We start from the raw sequence: 24880 nt of genomic DNA on the forward strand, positions 1-24880 counted from the left end.
CATAACAGCGGACTTAATTAAACATTTCACCTAGTCTTCAAGATATTTCATGAGAGAAAGGGACTAGTGTCATTTGGAAATTTAGGTCATTACCCTCTTTTTGTAGTTAGTTGTCAAATCAATAACAATTATCAATAACTACTACACATAACATAATTACCTGTATCATCTCGGTGACAAACAACATTTTTGTGGAAGCATCATGGAAAACATAAGCTTCCTTTTCTCTCTTTTGTTTGGGAGATAAAACTTCAGCAAGCAACAACAGACAACCATCTAGTAAATCCTCTGTCTTTATCAACCACCTTTCACAAATGGACAAGTAAAAATGCCTGCTGTAACAACAACTGCTACAGGGCAGTTGAAGCTATTGAATGTTCGTATAAAATTGTGTTTTCAAACAGTTAATTCATATTGATCATAGATGAAAATGTACCAGATTTGCCAGAAATGCTTTTAAAAGTTCGGAAAAAAATTAACTTTTGCATAAAACCTTTAAATCTTTTTTTGGTACCGATGATCCATATATGCTGGGAAATATTTTTTTGCCTCAAGTTTCATCTTGCCATGACTAATGAGTAAAAGTCTTATTTCACATCATTTCCTAGAGAAGAGGTCTGTCCAGACAAAAGTTGTGATGGAGCAGTTTCAGAAAAGTAGTTCTTCGAAGGAGCCCAAGTTAACAATTGTTCAAATAAGGAGTCTGATGAAGAATCAAGTATCCATAGGAGTCTGCTGCACTGCTAGAGCAGCTATGGAATTGTTACTAGAGTCAGGCAGTGCCACAGAAGTCTCTTTTTTCCTTGTCATGGATGCAAACAGTGTATCCATCATTCCCAAAACCTCTAGTAGTTCTTCTTGATAATTTATTTCTTTCTCTACTAGATCTTGGAGTCTCACAAACTGTTTATCGATGACCGAAGACTGCCCAACAACTGGGTGGTAAATATCTAAGAGTAGAGGAAAACAAAAAAAATAAATAGAACATATTAATTTTCATTTTCTTTTCATACTTCAGCAAGTGGCATTTTACTATTTGTTTAATCTGTTAGAATAAACGCCTATGTGTCAAGCTGAGGGCATGTGTCTGCATAAAAGATTATTTTTGCATTTAATCTCTAAGACAAAAGATTTCTAGAGAAATATATTTATTCTAGGTTTTTAGATTGCACAACTCTACCCAAGTAGGTGTCAGTGCACTTTATAATTAAACAACAATGGAGATGAAAAGAGCTACTAAAAGAGAACAGGAAAACTCTAGAAACTAAGAACTATAGAAAACGAATTACCCCTAGGTGGCAATGAGCAAAAAGTACTGATAGAATACGGACAGATAAAGAGAGAAAAGGGGTTGCAGGGAAGTCATTGTAGTGTTGAAAGAAAGAAAAAGTAAGACACAGATATGGGCTGGAGGAAGACTGAAAAGCAAGTTATGAGAGTAAAGCAGACAAAAGGGATTTGGAGCAGAGTGGCAAGGGATGTAAAAGAAATGAAAAATAGAGAAGGATAAAGCAGAAGGATGAGGCGGGCGGTGAAATCTATAAGAACTGGTGTAAAAGTTTAAGAGAGAAAGGAGAAATAGAAAGAAAGAAGGTAAGAAGGGAGTAGGATTACGAGAGTTAGGGCATGAAGAAAAGTACAGGAGAGTAGGTATAGTTAACACAGATGTGGGAAGTAAGAGGGGAGGTGTGAGATGGGATTGGGTCGGTAGGCAGAGGGAGAAGAACAGAGGTTTTCAGATTTTTGGGGACATGTAGAAGGCCCACTTGTATATTGTACACCTCAACATCTAACATACTCTATAGTGTTGCCACAGTGGACCACTATATCCTATTTTAAGGAAGCAAGTTAATCAGAGGGATTACTTGTATCACTCAACATTTCGGCCAAGGACTTGCGGACAGTGCCCACACCCAACATCTTAGCTGGTGACTAAGGGGTAAAAAGGGTCTATGCAAAATTAAATCTAGCTCACTGTGCTTCAGTCACCAGTCCGTAGTGGGATGTGCATAATCCCTAGATGGTATTGTTATGCCCTGGGATAGCAGTCGAGAAAGCTCTTATCACACTATCAACAGTCCCCACTAATTCAGTGACTCTACCCCCACCAACTTATTTCTGGCTTTAGCCACAGTGAATAGAGTTTGTCAATATTACATCAAATTCACCTCCAAAATTGTATGCATCATTGTATTATCACATCATACTAGTAACTAAAAATGTACAAACAAAGTAACAAAAAAAAAAAACCAACACTGAAGTGGATAATATGCATAACCTCAAAGATACATTAATAAAGGATGTTAACTCTCAAAGGCCTGACTATCCGTCACAGACACTAACATTTAGCAAGTGGTCACTAATTGCAACAGTTGTAAAAAAACATATATTTCCTTAAAAAAAAAATCATAATTACAAGGACAAGCATACTTGTCGCTGTTTTGTGAAGGAAGAACACAGGGCAGTGAATACAGAAAGGAATATGCTACTTACCAGTATGCATCTGTTCTTGGCATGTAGATCTGCAGATCTACACACTATGCATAGATCGCCATCTTGTGTTGGGTCTGGATGTTTGCACTTGTTTTTGTCCTGGAAAGTCTTTGGAAGTCACGAGATAGGTGACTCCTCCTTTGGATCATAGTGCGCATGGGCATCGGCTCTATACTCAGATTGTTTTTCGCCAGTAGGGAAATGATGGAGCTTTGTAAGAAACAGGAAAGATGCCCATGTATGCTGTATCTAAATAAGATAATACTGGAACAGATAAAGGTAGCCGGGGAGGCGGGTGGGCTTGTGTAGATCTGCAGCTCTATATGCCAAGAACAGATGCATACTGGTAAGTAGCATATTCCGTTCGAGGCATATGAGCTGCAGATTACACACTATGCATAGATTGTATAGCAGTATCCCCTCCTAGCGGCGACCACCAGTATCTGTTGCAGTAGTTTGAAATAGTGTTTTGAGTACAGCCTGGCCCACACTAGCCTGTTGTTTAGTTTGCACATCCACACAATGTTGTTTTGTGAATGTGTGCGGTGTAGACCATGTAGCTGCTCTGCAGTTATCATCTAAGGGAATGTGCCCTAAAAATGCCATTGAAGCCCCTATCTTTCGTGTAGAGTGGGGGCTTTAGGAGGAACAGATAATGTAAGTTTTGCTTTGTGGTAGCAAATTTGTATGCATTTGACAATCCACCTAGCTATCCCAGATTTTGATATGGGGTTTCCATTGTGTGGTGGTGAGAAAGACACAAAAAGTTGTTTGGTCTTACGAAAGGGTTGTGTTATCTCGATCTAGTAAAGCAATGCTCTTTTGACATCTAAGGTATGAAGAGCTCTTTCTGCAACTGTTTGTGGCTGCGAGACGAATACGGGCAGCTCCACCGATTGATTGAGGTGGAATGGAGAAATGACTTTAGGAAGGAATTTAGGATTAGTTTGGAGAACAACCGTATTGTGATGCATCTGCAGAAAGGGTTCCTGAATGGTTAGTGCTTGTAGTTCGCTAACTCTTCGTAAAGAAGTAATGGCTACTAGGAAAGCAACTTTCCATGTTAAGAATTGTAGCTCACATTTATGTAGAGGTTCAAATGGAGGACCCATTAGTCTTGTGAGAACGATGTTTAAATTCCACACAGGTGAGGATGGTAATCTGGGGGGGAATTATTCTTTTGAAGACCTCCATTAGGCTTTTGTGGCAGGTACTCTGAAAAGTGACAGATGTGGTCTATTTTGGCAGCAAGATGCAGTCCAATAGACGTGTAGGCTAAGTTGCATCTTTGGAGGTGTAGTAAATAGCAGATGATGTGTTGGATAGACACATCTAGGGGATTGGTGTTGTTATTATGACAATATATTACAAAATGTTTCCACTTGGCTGCATAGCATACTCTAGTGGTAGGCCGTCTAGCTTCTTTAATGATGTTCATACAGTCAGGGGGAAGGTTAAGGTAACTGAATTCTAGGACCTCAGGAGCCTGATCGCAAGGTTGAGCTGGTCTGGGTGTCTGATCTCTCCACGGTTCTGGGTTAAGAGGCGTGGAGAGAGGTGTAACTTGTGGTGCGGAACTACGGAGAGGCCAGCAGTGTGGTGTACCACGGTTGTTTGGCCCAAGTTGGAGCAATTAGGATGAGAGTTAAGGTTTGTTGCTGTAGTTTGCACACCACTAGTGGAATGAGTGGGAGAGGCGGAAAAGCATACGCAAATCTGCCTGACCAGTTCATCCATATCGCATTGCCTTTGGACAATGGGTGTGGATATCTGGAGGCGAAGCTTGGGCATTTGGCGTTTTCGTGGGTGGCGAAGCGGTCTACCTGTGGTTGCCCCCACATTTGAAAAAACGGTTGAAGAACTTGTGGATGAAGTTCCCACTCGTGGATCTGTTGTCTTTGACGGCTCAACAGATCGGCTATGGTGTTCTGGACTCCTGGGACATGTTGGGCTAGGAGAAAAATGTTCTGAGGTATAGCCCACCTCCATACGGTCTGTGCTAGCTGAGAGAGCTGCAGAGAGTGTGTCCCGTCTTGTTTTTGTAAGTAGTACATGGCTGTCATCACCGTTCCCTTTAAGGCGCGCGCATGCACCTCTCCTGACGTCAGCGCGCACTGCCGTGTGTGGAGCGCGCACACAGCCAGGACGTCGCGAGAGAGAGTCGCGGCGCCGCTTTAAAGAAGCGAGCGGCGCAAAAAGCATGCAGTTTTAAATGCGGTGTGCGTGCCGGAGGAGTCGTGACGGAGTGCAGGTAAGGGGGATTGTGGGCTTGTGGGCGTGTGGCTGCAAAGCACAGGGCAGATTGTGGCCTTTTGTTTAAGTATTGATGTCCACCACAGCCCGTGAAGGGGCTCTGATTAACATCAATACTTAAACAAAAGGCCACAATCGTCCCCGCAAAACGCTTTACTAACAAAAGAGTAGAGCCAGTTTCAAAACAAAGGGTGTACTTTGGTACACACTGTGTTTTTAAACTGGCTCTACTCTTTTGTTAGTAAAGCGTGGTGCGGGGACGATTGTGGCCTTGTAGAAGTAAGCTACACCATAGTTCTGCTCGCATCTCCAACTGTAACATCACATCAGACTTCTCTTACTCAGTAGCAGCCCTCCCTCCACAATGTCATAGATGGAGGGAACCGTCACTCAGGTTCACCTAGATCTCAGTAGCCATTCACATAATTGATCATAATTGTCTTCACATCTATCTGAGAAAAGGCGCATTGTTCGAACAGCAGTAAACATACTCTGGCTCGGAACTTTAAGTGGGCCGGGTCCTGTCGGTGCTCAGCACCGGCAGTTCTTAAAAACAGCCGTTGAGACGGGTCCTTATCGGGCTCTCTATATTTTCCCTTCCCATTCAGGGTGGGAAAAAAAATCTTTACTCGGCAGCGGTTCAACCCTTCCCTGCCTTTGATGTAACTTCAAACAGACTCGCTATAGTTCTTTCACAGCCTCATCATTTCAGAACTGAAGCATTTTCAATATTCTATGCAGGGGAGCCATAGGTGTTGCTTATTTATCTTATGCAGTTAACATACATTGGCAAAGCCAATAGTCCTGGCTTGTTGTTGATGTAATGTTACCTGTTGTCAGGGCTTTAAGTGGGACGGGTCTCACCGGTGCTGAGCACCTGCAGTTTTTTAAAAGGGGCCTCGAAACGGGGCTCTATTGGGCTCTGTTTCGTGCCCTGACACAGGTGGTCCGTTTTTTTCCGGCAGGCACATTGATGTGCACGTCTGCTCACTTCTCACTAGCGGACAAGTTACGGCATTACGTCATGCCAGGTGAGCCTGGTAGGGGAAGGGAAATCCTTTAAAGAGTACATTTTTTTCTATGGTTTTCCTTTCTCTTTTGTCGTGGTGTCACCAGGGCTTTAAGTGGAAGCTTTTTCAATATTTTATACAAGCCATAGTTGCTGCTTATTTATCTTACGCAGCCAACAACCGTTGACAAAGCCAATAGTCCTGACTTGTTGTACGTATGATGTTACTTGTTGTAATAACAGAAACAGCCAAATAGAAGTGGGGTAGCACACTATGCTATGCACAGATTTTTAGCTTACATGTTTTAAGCCATGGCCTTGATTACATTGGCCACGCCCCTTTGCGAGACTCCCCAGTTTTTTCATCCTACTTAATGTGCCGCTTGTCGTGTTAAATATTCAGGATGAAATGACAGAAGCAGCAAAATACTCGTCAGGTGGCAGGCACACTATGCTAAGCACGTTTTTAGCTTACATGTTCTTATGCCACGCCCCTTTGAGATCTGAGCAACAGGATGTAAATGAATGAGGTTTGACCAGCCTTGCCTCCACTAACTTCGTATCCCTTAGCAACTCCATCAGCAGCTGCGAAACATGCATTTCACAACACATTACATTATTTACAGGGTTGCTGCTAATTCTTTCCCTACTTGGCCATCTGGAATTTACCTATTCTCAGGTATTAGCCACATCTTCTCCAAAATAGAAGGATGACTCTGTACGCTGTGCCAAAGCCAAAAACACAGCCTGCTGCATAAAAAAGTTGTGCTGAAAATCATGAAGAAATTACGACTACATGGCATAACCCAGTCCCCCCTCTTTAATCTTCCTTTATTTCTTTCAAAAGATGATGTCGAAATTATGTCTCAAATTCAAATACATTTTGGGGTATTAAGCGTTACACAAAGGTGCAATGCAGTACTTATAATTTACTGGTCTCGCTAATGGCAGAGTAGGATTGTATTGCATAGTGGTCCACCACTCTTCTAAGGGGAATTTTGCTGAAGAAAAAGGCAAGACCATTTAAAACGTGGGTGCATGTTTCTTCGGCAACTGCCCTCGTACAGGACAGTACACACATTGTGGGTCCCATCTCCCCGTTTCACTGCAGTTCCTGCTTCCACTGCCTGGGCCTGCCACACAACCGTCAGCCTTGTGCACCACCTGACCCTGCCAAAGCAATCTACTACATGCACAGAGCTTTGCTTGGAATTTTGGGTTTGCTTTGATTAAAGATGGCGTAGTACACTAAGAGGGATGACTGAGGGCCCAGTGCCACCACACTTTTTTTTCCCCTTCTTCCCCGTGTGGTCGCACTGGTCCTTCAGGCAAGTTGACCTGGCTTCGACTTCACTTCTGCAAGCCACGCCGGAGCTCCTTATTTCATTTTTGTAGCCCACACGTTAGTGGCATAAAGGCTGTCACAATGTGGTGCAGGCTCTTAAGTATGCTGGTGGGTTACTCTCACCTTGGGCAGACATGTCATCATGCTCAACCTGAGGGTGAAAGAGTTTGCCCAGGCAATGCGAGCACCGTTTATGGTGGACCTCTTAGAATTATGCCCAGAGTGGGTGAAATACTATTGTTTGTGGGTGACTAGGGGACGGGAGAGGAATGGTGAGTTGAGGAATATGTACTGTGGTCATCTTTTTCTGTCTTCCTCATTTCCATCCACTCTTTTATTCACCTTCGGCCTGTCCTTTGCAAATGTCAGGTATAGTTGTAGTTTTTTTTTTTTTTTTCCCTGTTGTGATCTCCTGTCTTGACTACTGCAATGATGGATTAAACCCAGATCATTGTGACTGGGGGTGAAGGTTTGCATTGTCCAGCATTCCGCCCATCAATTGTCTCTCTTGCATTTGACAACTGCAATAGCTTGTATATTGTCCTGTCCATTAAATCAGTCACCAAATTCCACTGGTTTCAAAACAACGTTGACATGATCTTATTCGGAACAAATTGCTACAATCACATGCCCGCTCTAACACTCCAAGCCCTCGGCTCTGCCCCCCCCCGCATCCCCTATAGGAGACAGAGCAATTTTCAGAACACTGACTTGTCCATAAGGTTCTACAGGGCAGGTCCCTTAAGTAATTGTGGAAGCTGTTTCTTCCAGATCATCTAACTAGAATCCTTCTCTCAATTCAGTCATACCACCTCAAGACGTTTGGTGGCAGGACCCTACACATAAACACCAGGATCATCCCATGGGAGCTCACTCCCAGTGCATCTTTGACTCGAAAATTACTAACTGAAACTCATAAAAACCCAGTTTTTTTGTGAAACCCATTGTTCACTTCCATGCAGGTGGCCATTTGTGTTTACTAAGGCTTGGATTGTTTGGATGCCTAAAAACCAGCAACTACACTCGTGGCGCTTCAGATTCTCAAGAATTTTACAACTTCACTATCGACTATTCATTATAATTGCTGATTTATACGGATGTCATCTGTTAGTAGTGCTCTGAGGCTACATTAGGTAGGGTGTAGCGTTGTATTCCCCGCCAAAAAAAACTATTAGGATGATAGATAAACTTACTTTGCTGTGAAAGGGGGACACAAAGACCTGTTTGACATTTCCATACTTCCCTAAGAATTCCCCAACGGATGAATCACCCTAAAAATTGCACCTGTACCAATGCCTAGAAATGTTTATGTGAAAACAAGCATACAGTAATCATAAACGTTTTGCTTTTTCCTTGTAACTTTAATGATGAATTTGATGTCAACTTGCAGTCATTGAGACATTTGATGAATGCTTTTCTTATATATTGCCGCCCCCACCAATGGCCCAACTTTTCTGGGGTTTCCATCTTTCGATTTCTCACGATTTCCTGTTTTGGCTCCAATCCCCAGAATGACATTATAACTTGCGAGTACATCTAGTTCAAGTTCGGTGAAGCCCTGTGCATCTTTTTTTATGTTGGTTGTCTGTGAAGTGTGTCTTGTCGTGTTGTGTTTTTTTTTGGTGTGTTATGTCTGATTTAGGGCCTTACCTACTACTCAGAGCGGCGAGTTGTCATCGTCTCCCGTAAGTTTCTTGAGTAAATAATTGCATCCTGTTATGTAACTCGCTCCTCCTTCCATTCTGTGCTTTCGGCTTCTGCCCACTCAAGTAGTTTGCCCTTCTATCAGGCAATCCTAGTTGCACCGGCTGTTCTCCAAGACATGGGTAATCTATTTTGTCAAGTATCAAAAAGGGTGGGACCAGGTAGTTTGCACAGGTGTCTTTTTGAAAAATACATTTTGGTTCCCTGAACAGCTACTTTCGGGCAATAGCTTGTTCCCCACTGATATACTAGTAACTGGTAGCATCATCATTGGGTCTTCCCTCTACCAGGAGGGCATTTCTCAAAGCAAAACGACAGTAGGGTATTCGTAACAAGTAGGTAGTGATCTAAAATCACCTCCTGTCGCAATGCAACAGGAATTTCTTAAAACATAGGCAGGTATAAGGTTTAAAAAGAGAGGAGATGTCTAGGGAAATATAAGGTGTCTCACATCAACATACTTATAAGGTCAACATGTTTCAGCCTACCTGCGCCCATACAGGTCGATGGCTTTCATCTGGACCATTAGATTGGATGGGTCCCTTTTCTGAGCCAGTCGGGACACTATCCCCTGGCTTGGAATGTATCAGGTATGTTCACTCAGCGAGTGTTGGAGAAAACACTGTTCTCCTCTAGAAAGAGAACAAGCATTGGCATAGCAAATAGTTCTCGCCTTTGGGACCTTATAAGTGCTTAGCCATGCAACAGTTGATGTTGTTGCACAAAGGATATTGTGCTGCATAACTAAATACTTATAAGGTCCCAAAAGCGAGACCTATTGGCTATGCCAATGCTTGTTCCTATTGGGGTCTCTAGACCGGTCCCATTCATAATTAGCAATTCTTCAAGCGTTTGCTGACTATCTTGTCTTCAATTGCTGGTTTCCAGTCTGTAAGGTATTTCGATAGGAGTGGTCAGGTGCGAGTACCCACAAAGACAAGGTAATTCTGTTTACATTCCTCGTTGGGTTGGGGGTTGCTGGGTAAATAGATTCATAATCTGCACCCCTTTTCTTTTGCAGGTTCGTGAGACCGTACTATGAATACAATTGCACAGGCAGACAGGAGTACAGGCAGAACAAAGAGGTAATTGTTTGGTAGAGTTAAAGTAGTGCATCTTCTGTTGCAGGATTTCGCAGCCAGAACCCCACACATTTAAACGGGCGTACGTGAGTACAAGCAGAAGAGGTAAAAGTTTGAAAGAGTTAAACTGTGGTGCATCTTGTACATTGTAGTATAATATACTTACCCATGTTGTCTTCTGTTGCAGGTTTCGCAGCCAGAACCCCATACATTTAAACGGGCGTACGCGAGTACAAGCAGAAGAGGTAATTCTTTGGTAGAGTTGAACTGTGGTGCATCTTGAACATTGTTGTATAATATACTTACCCATGTTTTCTTCTGTTGCAGCTTTCGCAGCCAGAACCCCATACATTTAAACAGGCGTACGTGAGGTCAAGCAGAAGAGGTAATTGTTTGGTAGAGTTAAACTGTGGTGCATCTTGTACATTGTAGTATAACAGATTGCATTCATGAGCTAGGCGTCAATGTAAGCCATATTCCCTTCTTTTGCAGGCTTTGTCGAACAGCAGGTTCAAACCGGCGGGCACGGAAATGTTCAAGCGCACAGCTGTAACTTTGGGAGAGTGCAGTGCTTCGCCACAAAGGAAGAAATGTTGCCTTGTATTCAAGTTAGAGTGGATGAAACAAATTGTGGAGGCGGAGACGCAGAAATCACGAAGCAAGTTTTGCGTGCAACTCGGGGAACTTTTTCCATACAGTCCAGTCGTGGGCTTGATTTGCAAAGCATGTGCCGAAGCCAAGATTGTTGGGGACTTTTCCACAGGGAAGAAATGGAGTGATGGCTGGAAACTGGATTACATGAAACGCCATCTACTTAGCAAAGTACACAAGTCTGCCATGGTGATAGTGAGAAACAGAAGTGCTGCTGCCAGGTTTGGTTATGGAGTGCGCGCAATGATGACAGAAACTGCCACTGACAAAGCAAATAGAATGGAAGTAGTTGAACGCCAAAGATCTATGCCTGAAGAGATAAAGATTCTCATCAACAACGTGTTGCTGGCAGTCAAGATGAATACTTCAATGTTATCTGTACAAGACATCCATGACCACCTAGCTTTGTATGTCAAGATACCAGACAGCTGGAGGAGCAAGAACTATGCCTTAGAGTTCCTTGAGTGTTAATTATAAACCAGGGAACCCGTAAGGTAAGAAGGACCTTGGGTACGTACTTTTTTGAAAAACAATTGGTCCTTCAAACATACATTAGTGTAAGAACAATGAATATAGACCAGAATCGGTACTATATTAAGTGAAAATGTCCAGTCGGACATATAGATTTAATATTTAGCCGTGATAAATAGGAATAACACAGAGCATAATAGAGTGGGACACAGTCCTGTATCCTTCGACAGACAAAACATTTAGAGCCAATCACAAGTATTTAGACATTTTTCAGTCGAAACCACCAAGCTTAACGCCGATCCAGATAATAGGGGCAAGCTTTTTAGAAACTAAACAGTGATGCACAACTTTTAACATTTGTGTTTAACGTGCATACTGTTCTACAAGTCGACGACGTTTCGATCTATCACAAGATACATAGATCATCATCAGGACTAAACAATGACAAGCCTGAGAGCACCCTGCCGGGATTTCAAGTGCGCGGGGAGGACGAAGGGCTGTCCGGGGTTGGGGACTGCTAGTGGTGCACCCGAGGATAGAGGCACATAAGCGAGTCGGTACCGTTAAAAGTGAAGTGGCGGCGCCGATCGTTAGTAGATCTGGGCGTCCGCGTCAGTATTGAGCCTCTTGCCGATCACAAGGGTAGCCGATTTGTTAAGAAGATCAGGACGAGCTGAATCGCTGCGACGCCCAGATCTACTAACTATCGGTGCCGCCACTTCACTTTTAACGGTCTATATTCATTGTTCTTACGCTAATGTATGTTTGAAGGACCAATTGCTTTAAAAAAATAATAATAATGTGAGTTCCTTGAGGCCATCAATAGCGTGATACACTGTGAAGCTATGGCAGAACTTCGGCACGCTTTAGATCACACATTGATAATTGATGAGAGCAAAGATATTTCTGTTACAAAAATGCTCATCCTGTACTTCCGATCTGTAACATCAACAGAGCACATAACACAGTTTGGGGGCATAGTGAAGCTGACTAGTTGTAATGCTGAGGCTATCACTACTGCTGTGAAAAAATTCTACACTGCCAATGAACTGGACCTTATGAAAATTGTCATGTTCACATCCAATGGTGCGTCTGTGATGCTGGGTAAGAATAATGGTGTTGCTACTCGCCTTAAACAATCCATACCTCATCTAGTTGAGCAGCATTGTGTCGCCCATCAAGAAGATTTAAGAGTTGATGATGCCTGAAGAGGGTTCCAATGGTTAAAGAGATGGAGACATTATTGAGGACTGTCTACACTATGTTCTCCAGATCTCCTGCAAGGAAGTCCAAGCTGGATGAAATTGCATCGGTCACTGAATGTGAAGTGGTCTCTTTTCGACCACTGAATGAAGTACGGTGGCTTTAAAGGCATTTTGCTGTCGGTGCACTAATTCGTAATTACGAGGCTGTTCTTAAGTACTTTGAGCATGAGAAAGTTGCGAATTATGATCCAGTTGCTAAATATTGTTTCAAAAAGCTATCAAACTCCAACTACCATATTTCACTTGCAGTACTTAATGACATTCTGGGTGAATTTGCATCTTTGTGCAAACTATTACAAAAACATTCTTTGACGGTTGTTGAAGCTGTACAGTATGCAAGACCAAAGATTGGCCAAGTTAAGCAACAGTATTTAGGGGACACTGTCTTCTGGAGCAGCAATGTAAGAGATCTGATGGTGTTGTATAAGGAAAGGCAAGAGTTTCCCTTCTTTGTGAGCACATGCAAAAAAGGTTCCCTGAAGATGAGCTGAAAGAATGGGCAAGTTTTGAAATCCAGGCAATAGCAATACAATCACATTTTGATTTTGGGACTGAGAATATACAACGACTTGTAGAAAAGTATAAAAATGTCTTGGTCCTGGGTGATTGCGAAACACCAGAAGATGTTGTTTGACAATACAGAGACTATAAATATGTGGTGGCAGAACATATAAAGGGTGGGTTATTTACCACCTTTCAAGACATGGTGAATTTCACTGTACGCAATGCTGCTCAGTACAGTGTGGTGTCTCAGCTTGTTGATGTCTGCGCAACGTTTCAAGCATCTAGTGCAGATTGTGAATGGGGATTCAGCCTCATGAATACTATCAAGAGTAAATTGAGGAATAGACTAGAGCAGAAGCATCTGGATATGCTGATGAGGACAAGGGCCTACCTCCTGAATGGGAAAGTTGACCTAGATAGAGTTTATCAGCACTGGAAAAATGGCAAAGATCGCCGTGAGAAGCAACCCTGTCCCCCCTCTAGTGATGCCACTTGACATGTCTCCCTTATTGTTTATATGTGATATTGTATAGGCTCTCAACATTTCCCCACCCAATGAACAGTGCTCCAGTTAGGAATATTTATTAAAATCTTATGATGGTACCACTGTTGAAGTCTTGTGCTTTTCTAAACTTGAAGTGTACTTGCCTGTGTAACCAATTCATGTCACGGCGTGTTTATACAATTTGGAAACTGCCCTTAAGACCCTTATTGTGGCACCGTATGTGTGAAAATGCACCATCTAATCACTTTTTAAAGTAAACGTTTTGAGTGACATTTGGCGCCGCGCACACGTGCGGTCTGGTTCCTGGTGCACATAGCCATGGTTGCAGCGCACAGAGACCCTCCACTGCCGCACACAAAGGAAAGAAATTAGAGGGAACATTAGCTGTCATGTTGTCCGTGCAGACTAAGACAGTTTTGCCTGATATTTGTGTTTGAAATGCTTTTAAGGCTAGGAATATGGCTAGTAACTCTAGGTGGTTGATGTGCAGTTACTTTTGTACAAGGTGTGATGTAGTAGGTGAGCTCCTCAGCCGGAGAGCGATGCGTCCCTTGTCATAACTATTTGAGGAACCGGCTCTAGGAACGGTCGCCCTTTGGAAAGGTTCTTGGCGGTCCACCACTGCAGAGAGCGATGAGTACGACAGTCTACCAACACCAGATCTGTTAACTGAGCCTGGTTCCATTGGCGTGCTAAGCACTCTTGGAGAGGACGCATCTGGAGTATTGCATGAGGCACTATGACTATGCAAGAGGCCATCATCCCTATGAGTTGCATGAACACTCGAGCTGGCAGAGAGTGTTTGATTTGATTTGATTTTATAATTTTATATCGCGCTGAATCACCCCTGGGGGTATCTCTGCGCTAGCAACAGCGAACTAGTCAGGAAGCTAGAAAAGATGAGTCTTCATTAGTTTCCTAAAGTGGGAGAGAGGCATTTCCATACGAAGGAAGAGGGGAAGACTGTTCCAGAAAATAGGAGCCAGATATGAGAAAGCCTTGCCACCTGAACGAGCTTTCTTAACTCTAGGAACAGAGAGCAGTTTCTGCGAACCCGATCTGAGGGAGGATATAGGGTGATACATTACCAATTTCTTAACAAGATAGTGAGGGCTAAGTTCATTTATAGCCTTAAAAATCATGCAACCAATTTTGAAATGCACTCTTTTCCTAATTGATAGCCAATGTAATTCCCGCAAAAGGGGCTGTGAAGGAGTCCTGGCTGGTGAGTCAGTAACTAGGCGAGCAGCCGTGTTCTGAACAACCTGCAATTTGTCCAAAGAGGCGGCATGAGCAGAGAAAAGAAGAGCATTGCAATAATCTATCTTGCTCATGAGTAATGCTTGAATTAAAGTCTTCCTGGTGGAAATAGGAAGCAATGGAAAAACTCTTCTAAGTAAACTTAGGATGTGATAGCAAGACCCTACAATGGTGTTAACGTGGGTTTGCATCGTGAGTTTTTTATCAAGCTTAATGCCTAAGTTTTTGACTACCTCTTTAGGAGCAGGGGGTTTACCCAGCTCCTCAGGCCACCATCTAGGTGTCCAACAGATGTCTGCACCTCCGAATAATAGGATCTCAGACTTCTCAGAGTTTAACTGGAGATAGTTGGTTTTCATCCAGGCGGCAATAGCCATCATGCCCTGAGAGAAGATGGTATGTGTGTCGGATCTCGTTTTATCAAAGGTGAGGAGGAGCTGGGTATCGTCTGCATAGGAAAAAGGGTTAAACCCCAGGTCTCTCATCAGTTTAGCCAGAGGCGTCACATAGATGTTAAATAAGGTGGGACTCAAACATGAGCCCTGCGGGACGCCTCTGGTAACCTGTGTGGGAGTCGATGTAAAGGGCCCCATTGCCACTGCCTGAGTACGGTTAGACAGAAAATTAGTCAGCCAACTAAGTGCAGATCCCTCCACACCAATCTCCTGGAGTCTTTGTAGGAGGATTTGATGGGAAATGGTGTCAAAAGCTGCTGATAGGTCAAGCAGCACCAGAAGTGCCGCTTGACCTTGGTCCAGAGCCATTCTGATATTATCCACAACCTCCACCAGAGCCGTTTCAGTGCTATGTTTAGCACGAAAGCCTGACTGAGAGACGTCCAGAGCCTTGCAAGACTCGAGAAAAGCAGATAGATGTTTATTGACGTATTTCTCCGCTATCTTGCTCTGTAGAGGGAGCAACGAAATAGGACGATAGTTTGATACTTCCTCCGGGGAGATGTTAGAGTTCTTACGAATAGGAATGATCTGAGCATGTTTCCATTTTAGAGGAAGAGTCGCAGATTTTAAAGAAGCGTTGACTATCGAGCAAACTGGGGGTGCCAGCAGGGCCGCAAAACGGGAAGAGATTTTAGCAGGTAAAATATCCAGTGGGGAGCCAGATCTAGTGCATTCCAAAAGAATTTGCACTTCGGTGACAGAGATAGGGGGGAAAGTAGTCAAACGAGGTCCCTCAGTAGTAAGTTGTGGCATAATTTCTGCAGCGCTAGAAGCAAAAGTATTGGATGAGGTAATATTATGATAAATCTTCTCTATCTTTTGTACAAAAAAGGAGGAGATGTTGTCACATAGCGACTGGGAGAAGCTATCCTTAGTCTGGCAAGATTTGGGGTTTATAAAATCATGTACAATTTGGAAAAGTAGCCTTACATTATTCCCCGCCTGCTCCAAAGTTGCTGCAATATGGGATTTACGGGCCAATTTGACATTTTTATGGTAAATTGTCATAGCTGCTTTATACAAGATTTTAGCATGTTCGTCGTGTGAGCGGCGCCATGACCGCTCCAGTTTTTTACAGGCGCTTTTCTCAGCACGCAAGTGTGCGATTGGAATTTGGTGAGAAGAGCTTGCATGCTTGCTATCCTGGTGGGACTGGGATAGGCTAACGCTTTTGAGGTGTCTATTGTGCACCAAGGTATTGTTGTGTGTGAGGGACGGTTGCAGATGGGACTTGGTGTGGTTTACTGTGAACCCCAGGTCGTGGTGTAGTTGGATAGTGGCATGAGTGTTGTACACACTGGTTGTATGAGCTGGCTTTTATGAGCTAGTCGTTCAGATATAGGAAGACGTGAATGTACTGTCTTCTTAGGTGTGCCGCGACCATCGCTAGGCACTTGGTAAACACTTGTGGTGCCAGGCATGCCTACGCAAAAGGTCACTGGTGTTTATTGCCCTTGAGGCGGTATCTGCTACATCTAAGGTACAATGGATGGAGGTGTTAGTAATGGTTTTACCTTCTTGTATGAGTTCATTCGCCCTATTTTTATACCGGTCTGGGAGGTGCTGCATTATGGACTCAAGCTCATCATAATGTGCCCTGTCATACCTAAATAACAGCGCTTGAGTATTGGCGATGCGCCATATGTTTGCCACCTGTGACGCCATTCGTTTGCCAGAGGCGTCCAGGAGTTTAGACTCCTTATCTGGTGGTGGTGCGTCACCTGATGATTGGGAATTGGCTCTTTTTCTCGCATTGGAGACTACAAGGGAGTCTAGTGGTGCAGGGCCTTTAATGTAGGCTGGATCAGGAGGGGCGGCCATATACTTTTTTTTTCGATGCTAGGGTTGATGACTCGAGCCCTGACAGGGTCTTTAAAGACCTCTGGTGCATGCTTAATGACCCCCTTAAGCATGGGTAAAATTGAGGTGGACTTTTGTGTGGTTTCAAAAGTGTCCATGAGAAAATCTTCCTCCACGGGTCTGTGTGTAGGTCAACCCCGTGGTACAGGGCAGCTCTGTGGAGGAGCTGGTTAAAGCCGATAGTGTTCTCCGGGGGGGAAGGCCTGGAGGGGTAGATGTCCTTTTGTGGGATGTAAGGGACGTCTGGGATGCTATAATCATCCCAGGGGTCTGGGGAGCCAGTAGGACCAGGGTCCGCTAGTGGTTGATCGTCCGCACCACCCCCTGCATCATCTGAGGTGTTATCATCATCTACTGGAGTAGGGGATGGTGTAGGAGAGCGGTGAGGAGGAGGAGGAGGAAGAGAAGGGATCCTTAATGGAGAAGTAGCAAAATCTCTCTTTTTAGGTGGTGGAGCCGGTGCAGGCGTATCTTGTGGTCGCTTTTTGAAGCTAAGCATCAAGTGACCAGTCTTAGGATCCTTTACAAGAGTTTTTTGGGAAGGATCTGGGCGAAACCGTTCTTCTGTGGGAGGCAGATCCTTCGGTGCCGATGGTGTTGCTGCCATAGGCTTTTTCGGCGCCGACTCGGTAGCGGTTCTGGGTTTGGAACTGTGCGGTTTTGCAGTGTCTTTAGCCGATGGAACCTGTTGTTTCCTCGGTCCGATGTCTTTTTCGGTTTTGAAGCATGGGAGTCTGGCCCTTTGGTGGCAGTTTTTTGATGGGCTCAGAGTGTGTTGTCGGTGTCGAGGAGCCGGTGTCAGTCTTCGGCACCGAGTGCTTGGATGTCGAAGCAGCGGTCGGCGTGGATGAGGGAGAGGACGGCTTCTTTTTCCGTGCCTGTGGATGTTTTTCGGCACAGAGGGTAGGCTGACTCGAGCCCGAGTCACCTGAAGGCTTAGTAGGCTTCTTTACTGGGCCCGGAGGCGGGTCATGGGAAGCAGTCTCTCGGTGTGCACCTGGGCCCTAAGGTGAAGGTGTGACCGAAGCCTTTTTAGATGGTGTCGGGGGGGGGGGGGGGTCTGGGTCAACGTCTGTACTCACGACCCTTTGTGCTGGAGTGATGTCCTCGACGTCGGAGTCATCAGCTTCGAGGCGATGAATCAATGCCCTCTTGGAAGATGTCGTCGGGGATCGAAAGGAGGCACAAGCTGGACAGTCTCTGGCCTTGTGCTCCGGTGAGAGGCAGAAGTTGCACACCTCATGCAGATCGGTGTGGGGAAACTTCAGCCCACATCGAGGACACTTTTCGAATGGCGTCCTTTCCATGAGCCAGATGATAAGGCCCAGGTAGGCCTGAAGGCCATCGTCTACGACCGGAATCGAAGACTTCGAAATTGTTGAGTTGCGTGGATTGGGAAAACGTGATCGAGATGATACCGTCAGGGAAGGATTGCGCATCGAAAGAAAAAAACGTTAACAGTTCCGAAATGGAGCGCAAGTAACACATCAGAGCCCAATGGCGGAAAAAAACAATCTGAGACTGGAGCCGATGCCCATGCGCACTATGATCCAAAGGAGGAGTCACCCATATCGTGACTTCCAAAGACTTTCCAGGACAAAAACAAGTGCAAACATCCAGGCCCAACACCAGATGGCGATCTAAGCATAGTGTGTAATCTGCAGCTCATATGCCTCGAACAAGTATTTTTCAAAAATCTATGGCTTCTATTAGGCTATTTTATAAAGCAGATGTGTTTTAATACAGGCCTGTTATCTCTGTCAACAGCAGGCATGGTGAATTTAAAACAAAATGTCAGTATTTATACTGGGTTTGAAAATATATAACCCTCAAAGAACAGTTATTACTCATATACAGTTAGTTTACATATTCAAGATGCCTCGTATGGTCGGTTTCAAATTGAGCATAAACCTGACGTTAAAGCGAGCTCACTTCTTGCCTGAATTGCTTGTGAAACTGTGGGGTCCTTTTCGCAAAGAACTGTCAATAACTTTATTTTAAGAACATTCATTTTTTGGCTGTGATGTGGAATAAAACTTTGGCGCCACCAAGCTCATTTAGCCTAAATACTTCAATGTAGTACACGTGGCACTGTTTGTACACCAGAGTTTATTTAGCTGAAATTTTATATAACAGAGACCATGTCACAGTCTACATTTAATCTATGCCAGAACGTTATGATGGTTAGCTAGGTGATGCATGCAGATTTTACAGTGCATCTTCGGCTACTGTTGCCACACAAACCTGCCAACTTACTATGATTGAACTGAATGTGATACATTTTATGCGGACTAGGGGAATATGATTCTATTACATGTTGACACATTTAACCTTGCATTTTACCCCTTTTGACTAACAAGGACTTCAATGTTACATTGTTGTACCCCCACTACATGAATGGAGTAAAAAGAAACTTGTACTTATCCTGTAAATATCTGTTTGTAGTGTGTAGCGCTGTAGATGTTGATGCTTTGTATACACCTGCTATCTCGTACTGGGCTTGGACATTTGCAAGAAACTCTTCTTCTAAGAAAGTCTTTTTAGTCACAAGACGCACTGTGACTCCTCCCTTAGCCAGCTATGAGCGTGGTGACACCGACTTCATGTTATATTGTTTGTTTTGGGCAGCGAGTGAGAATAGTATAGAGTGGTGAGTAAAGACAGTATGGTAGACAGGCCCATTGGTAAAGGAAGTTATTTAGGAAAGGATGAGATCTGTGATCTGAGCCAAAAGCTTTCAGGGAGTAGGATGGGTGCATGTGAATCTACAGGACTACATGGTACAAACATATGTTTATAGGGTAAGTAACGTTTTCTGTTCATAGCCTGTGTTGCTGTAGATGCACATGCTCTGCATAGACTGCAAACAAAGCAGTACCCTCCACAAGGAGTCTCCAGGATTGCAGTGGAGCCGTCAGGACGTTTGATTCAGTTTTTATCCTAGTGGGTCTCATAGACACAACACACGTGTCTGACATTGATGGACTTTGCTACCACCAAGCTAATTTGTGACTACAATATATGGGAGAATTTTGTCTCCGTTTCAATTGTACTGGCGTGATTACTTTCAGCGACATATATGGCTATTTAAGACCGCGGTTGTTTTCTCGACTATTTTACACGGTTACTCACTATAGAGTTGCCATCGTGGAGTTATCGTTACTTTGCGTCCTTACTTTTTTGGCTATTACTCATCGGTTTCCATGGTTTCGCAGAACAGCGTTCTTAGCACTGACCAAAGCCCCACCGGGTTGGAATTATCACCGGTGTTGGGATCATACGGTGTGCCATTTAGAGTAAACAGCCCTGAAGATTCAGAGACCATTGTCTCTCTGATGAAACACGTGTCGGCTGGCTGCTCTGTTAAACAACATATTAAAGAAGACTAAGACATCCCCGTTGGATTTTGCTCAATGTGTTTTTATGCATTGACTTTGCCTGTTATAATATTGTATGTGTGCACAGGTTTTTTTATTTATCTTATGTGGTAGGGTTTCCCTGCGCAAATTAAGGGGTTATTACGGTTTCCCCTTCCCAGTTTAGCACCATACTAAAATAATGCTTTTAAAATCATAGACACAGTTACGTTGACCTGCTGAGCGCCATCTCTTCCTTTTTGTGTAAAACCCTTTCTCTTTGTACTAAACCCTCTACAAGGAGTGACTAGTACATGATGTAGATGTCTGAAATAGTGATCTGAGGACAGTTTGGCCAACTAATGTCTGTTGTCTATTTGGCTAGGATATCCAAACAATAAGGCAATGAAGGTGTGAGGGGTTGACTAAGTAGCTGCTCTGAATATGTTCATATGTCCACTAATGGAATACTGGCCAAAAAAGCCATAGTTGCTATGATCTTTTGTGTAGAATGCACCCTTGGGGTAACAGGGAGAGCTCTTTTAGATTTATGATAGCAAGCTTGGATGCACTTGACTATCCACCTCGCAATGCCTGCTTTGGGGAACGGCTGGCCCTTGTGGGGTTTAGCGAAGGCTAGGAACAAGTGGTCAGCTTTTTGAAAGGGCTTGGCCATGCAAATGTAGTTTATGATAACCTGTTTGATGTCTAGAGTGTGAAGGGCTTGTTCTGCTATTGAGTCTGGCTGAGGAAAGAAAGATTGGAAGCTCTCTGGTTTTATTGAAATGAAAATGAAAAACCACCTCGAGAAAGAACTTTACATTAGACATGAGTGTTCTATCTTTATAGACCTAAATGAGGGGTTCTAGTATTGTGAGGGCTTGGGGCTCACTAAGAAGACTAAGGGATGTTATGGCCACACAAAAAAACTACCTTCCAGGAAAGGTTCTATGGAGGGCATGAGTGAAAAGGTTTAAAAGAGGGTCCCATGAGTTCTAGTGAGGACTATACTGAAATTTCAGATGGGTGTAGGGGGACCTGTTGGAGGGAACGACTTCTCCAGAGGCCCTCCATGAAGGCTTTAGCTACTAGCATGCGGTAAAAGGAAGAATGTTCCCTGTTATGCATGTAAGCAACTATTGCAGCTAAATACAACCTTATGAAGTGTAGGCAGGACCTGCTTTTTGCAGGTGAAGCAAACACCTGTTAATGTCTTTGATCACAGGGGGGATCCAGATTTTGGGGATGCCATAATGGAGACATCTTTTCCACTTTGCAGCGTAGCAGAGTCTTGTGATAAGCCTGCAAGGTTCTTGTAGGATGTCCATGTATTCTGGGAGACATAGGGAACCAAACTCTTGGACCTCAGGTGCCAGATTTAGCTGTTTGGGGTCTGGATGTCTGATTTGGTCTTGACTCCTGGTGAGAAGGTCTGGCCTGTTTAGGAAGCTTCGCTTGGGGACTGACTGACATCTGTAGGAGTGTCAAGTACCAGGGCTGTTTGGCCTAGGTGAGAGCTACAAGGATAAGAGTGAGAGGTTTGCCGCATCTTCAGGACCATGAATGAAGAAGTAGGAGATGCAGAAAAATGTAAGCAAAGATCTGTGACCAGTTAATCCATAGTGCATTGCCTACTGAGGGTGTAGGTACATGAAGGCCTAGTTTAGGCATTTTGAGTTTTTGGGAATGGCGAATAGGTCTATGTGTGGAATGCCCCAGCGCTGAAGGTAGTGGAGTAGGATTTGCGGGTGGAGATCCCATTTGTGGACTTGTAGCAAGGTTATTGTCCACCTCCAGACAGTACTCCGTAATGAAAGTGAATACAGTTGCAGAGTGCCCGATGCCATGTCTTCTGTGCCAGTATTGACAGGTCGAGAGAGTGAGTAAGGCCCTGTTTCTGGAGGTAATGCATAACTGTCATGTTGTCTGTTTTGATTGGTACGACTTTGTTCTGAATGATGAGAAGGAAGGCTTTGATGGTGAGATGTATGGCCAGTAGCTCGAGGTAGTCGATGTGGCATCCCTGGTGATGTGGAGCCAACATGACTTGTAGTCTAGATGTGCCTCTTGCTGGTTTTAGAGGCGTCCATTGTGATGGTGACAAACCTCATGGTGATCAGACCATGGATATTTGGCATGGCAATGAGGACAATATTGGAGGGGAGGTAATGGTGTCCATTCAATACACAGCCTGAGCCCCGAGCGGAAACGTGGAGAAAGTGTCGAAACTCACAGCCCCGGGAGTGCATGCCCGAAACCAATAACTGAAAAAAAAAACAAAGCAACAATGAGTCGGTGCCCACGCACAATGCTAAGATAGGAGTCAAAGTGCATCTCGTGACTCAAAAGATTTTTTTCAAAGAAAAAAAACTTGTAAACATCTGAGCTCAACACTATATGGCAGGATAATGCAGAGCATGTTTATCTACAGCAGCATATGCTACAAACATAGTTGTTTACCTGGAGGACATATCTTGGCAGGGGCAGCAGTCAATTTAGAAAACCCCACACAAGAAAAAATACTTGCTTAGTGGTGTCCCTTAAAAATCAACTCAGTTTCACACAAAGTTTCAATGCTTACCAACAAGCAGCTCTGCAACATGGATTAGAACTGGGGCAAATCTGGGCTCCACAGCGTGCCTGAGGAGGAAGAGCATATTATCTTTTGCAATTTGTGCTTCGGTATAAAAGACATGTTTTCATTTTTCTACATCCAGAACAAAAGAAACTCATACTGAATGCAGACGAGTTTAAAAATCAACAAATCGAACGCATGAGCCGACAAGTTAGGTAGATTTCTACCTAACAGAGTATTTACAGCGATCCACATGAGTACAAATGGAAATGTAAACAAAGCCTACATGCACATGATTATTCATTCTATACACAATCTTGAGGACAATCTGCAGGAGTAATTGTGGCAAAAAAGTGTCTCACAACAAGAAGTTATTTTCCTCAAGGAATATTTTTCAGGTTTTTCATACCCAATTTATGTTTCTGCAAGGCTGTTTGCTATTAAGTTAAGGTGTGCCTTTTGGGGTGAAAAAAAGCTGTGTTTGTGAATATCCAGAGTTATAAAAATGTGAGTTTTTGCTACATTCAACAATGGGCAATGCCTTATCACACCTTTGGAAAGACTGATGTTCCTACCCTAGACATAAAATGTAGTACTGTGGAAAATCCAAAGCACTGGCAGATTTCATGTGATACTGCTTCATTTGCACTCACAGACACAGATCCAGATTCTGTTAATCAAGACATGACATTTGTGATCTGAATTGGGCCATAAATCAACAAACATTTTCAAAATAAAAATAGCAGAAATTGTTAACATTATATTCTAGTCAAAAGCTCCTAAAATAAACTGTGCACAATAGAAACTGCAAATTCTCAAAGGGGGGCAAACCAAGACTGTTCACTCGCACATTTTTGGATTACCAGATTAAAGGTCTGAACAATTTAGAAATAATATGGTATTTATTCAGCAACAGAAGGGGTTTTAGATTTGACAGAGGCATAGGCTTCTTGTTGGGTGATGAAGGCTATTTTCTCTAATTATGCCACAAAAATGAAACTGCCTTATTAACTCAACCTCTCTCTACTCACAGACATCTTTGAACGAAATACCAACCTTAATAATCAAGTGGTATGAGCAAATGTCAAAAGAGTAAGAACTTTAATGCAAGATAATTGGCTCTAATGCACATATGCCAACAAGAAATCCCTCCTTCTATATTCTCTGCTGTAAGACGCTTAACAGGATTATCCAGATTCTACACATTATGTTAAGCTTTGGAACCTGACACACCATTTTATAAATACAATATCTAGCAGTTTCTTATAAGCTCAGACGCACCACTGCACAACAGAAAGAGAACTACTGGTTATCTAAATTCTTGGGTAGAAGCATTTATAACAGACTCGCATGCATGTATCTCTACAGAAACAAGGTTATAGAAATTTGAAACACATAAAAACATTGCTTACTCTTTTGATTTGCCTTTCCATTTCAGTAGAGGGATGTCCCTCAAATAGGCTCTACTTATGTCCAAAGGGTTCCCGTGAAGACCATCTAAAAAAGCACCAAGTTAGCTATATATGTATAGCTCTACAGTGCCATTTAGGAAATACACACCTTTCCATATCTTTGATGGTGGGTCACCAGTGAGTCTACCTACAATGCCAATGCAGAGGGACTAATTTATAGAAGGCCTAAAGTCAAATGAAAAGTCTGAAGGAAAATGCTACTAACCCAGTATGCATCTGTTCTTGGCATGTAGAGCTGAAGAATCTCATGCTTATGCATACATCGCCTTCTAGTGTTGGGTCCGGATGTTTGCACTTTGTTTTTCTTCAAAGAAGTCTTTCTAGTCATAAGGTAGGTGACTCCTCCTTTCGGTGATAGTGTGCATCGTCATTGACTCCATCTTCAGATTATTTTCCCACAGAGGGTGAGAGAATGGAGTAGTAGTAAAGAATAGAGATGGCCATGTGTATGTATGAATAGTAACAAGAGAACTACAGCAGCTACAGGTAGCCAGGGAGGTGGGTGGGCGCTTGAGATTCTACAGCTCTACATGCAAGAACAGATGCATACTGGGTAAGTAGCATTTTCCGTTCGAGGCTTGTGAGCTGTAGATCACATGCTTCTGCATAGACTATAC

The 24880-nt window shown here is 43.5% G+C and overlaps 1 protein-coding gene across 2 annotated transcripts in view; it reads right to left on the bottom strand.

The window, feature by feature from the left end:
• Positions 1-277: 277 nt before the first annotated feature.
• UTP15 (UTP15 small subunit processome component) overlaps positions 278-24880 on the bottom strand; it is a 360659-nt gene continuing 336056 nt past the window's right edge. For both annotated transcript variants that reach the window (XM_085632333.1, XM_085632332.1), the window contains exons 13-14: positions 22798-22856; positions 278-950 (exon numbers count right to left, since the gene is read on the bottom strand). In XM_085632333.1, coding sequence (XP_085488459.1) covers positions 715-950; positions 22798-22856 — 295 coding nt within the window. In that variant the 3' untranslated portion in view covers positions 278-714. The remainder of the gene's footprint in view (positions 951-22797; positions 22857-24880) is intronic.

Source organism: Triturus cristatus, chromosome 2_1, assembly GCF_964204655.1.
Source record: "Triturus cristatus chromosome 2_1, aTriCri1.1, whole genome shotgun sequence".
Lineage (NCBI taxonomy): Eukaryota > Metazoa > Chordata > Amphibia > Caudata > Salamandridae > Triturus > Triturus cristatus.